Here is a 1,031-nt window from a genome sequence, read left to right on the forward strand (position 1 = left end):
ATCGTCCAATGATCAAACACTCCAATCTTGGGAACTCAATCATACATTTCCCACAATAAAAACTCACCAATTCCGGCAACAAATCCAACTCCACCGTCTTCAATTTCCCAAAAACAACACCACCCTGTTCTTCCCCCGCCGCAACCACGCACCTCATCCCTCTACAACAACGCACCTTAATCGACCTAAGATTCACCAGCCCTTTCGCCACAGTCGCGCTAAACAAACTCATCATTCCATTACATTTCTCCACACTCAGCTCATTCAAGCTCAAGAACAGCATCGATGATGGCAGTAATCGCTTCAAATTCCCACATTTTCTCACCTCGATCCTCTCCAAACTGTCGAACCTAGCGCTTGTGCTCGATGGAAACATGCATCTTAATTGCTTGCAACCTTCGATTCTCACCGTTTGGAGTTTGCTGAAGGAATTTGAAGACAACCCATCACTATGCCATAATGTCTCCAAATTGTTTCCTTTAGTGATTGATAAATGCTTCAATTCAGGAAATNATTCTCAGATTCTCTAGTAGGGTTTAGTTGGCATCTCCCTAGTAGGCCCCATAAGTAATATTATAAAAGAGGTTGTGGTCCTCAAGCTTGCTAACACTCATCTACCTATGTAGTCCCTCGCTCTCAATCGAACAAGATCATGACTCAGGGGTGGTTGGAAACCCCGTAATTGCACCCATAAGGTGCTTCTTAAGTTTCTCATTTGATTCATGCATTTCAAGGCTCCACCCTAGTTCTACTCGCTCATAAACATAATAAAATATTGTACAAACCCTTGACAATCTAATCGGGTTCATGATTAGGGGTTAGTTGGTGAATCCCTAATCATCTTATACAATAGCATAATCATTCATACACGAACAAATCATTACAAGAATACAACTGTGATAGATAACAGACTAATGAACAATAATGACAAATAGAGGCAAGTGAGGATTATAGATGAAGAGGGAGATGAATGAAAGGAGATAAAAAAAATAAAAAATAAAATAAATAAATAAATAAATAAATAAAAACTT

The 1,031-nt window shown here is 39.4% G+C and overlaps 1 protein-coding gene across 1 annotated transcript in view; it reads right to left on the minus strand.

The window, feature by feature from the left end:
- Positions 1-4: 4 nt before the first annotated feature.
- LOC111785103 (probable disease resistance protein At4g27220) overlaps positions 5-1,031 on the minus strand; it is a gene marked incomplete at its 3' end in the record, with an annotated part of 6,308 nt that continues 5,281 nt past the window's right edge. Inside the window, exon 3 of the mRNA XM_023665575.1 lies at positions 5-516. Coding sequence (XP_023521343.1) covers positions 5-516 — 512 coding nt within the window. The remainder of the gene's footprint in view (positions 517-1,031) is intronic.

Source organism: Cucurbita pepo, unplaced genomic scaffold (assembly GCF_002806865.2).
Source record: "Cucurbita pepo subsp. pepo cultivar mu-cu-16 unplaced genomic scaffold, ASM280686v2 Cp4.1_scaffold000369, whole genome shotgun sequence".
Lineage (NCBI taxonomy): Eukaryota > Viridiplantae > Streptophyta > Magnoliopsida > Cucurbitales > Cucurbitaceae > Cucurbita > Cucurbita pepo.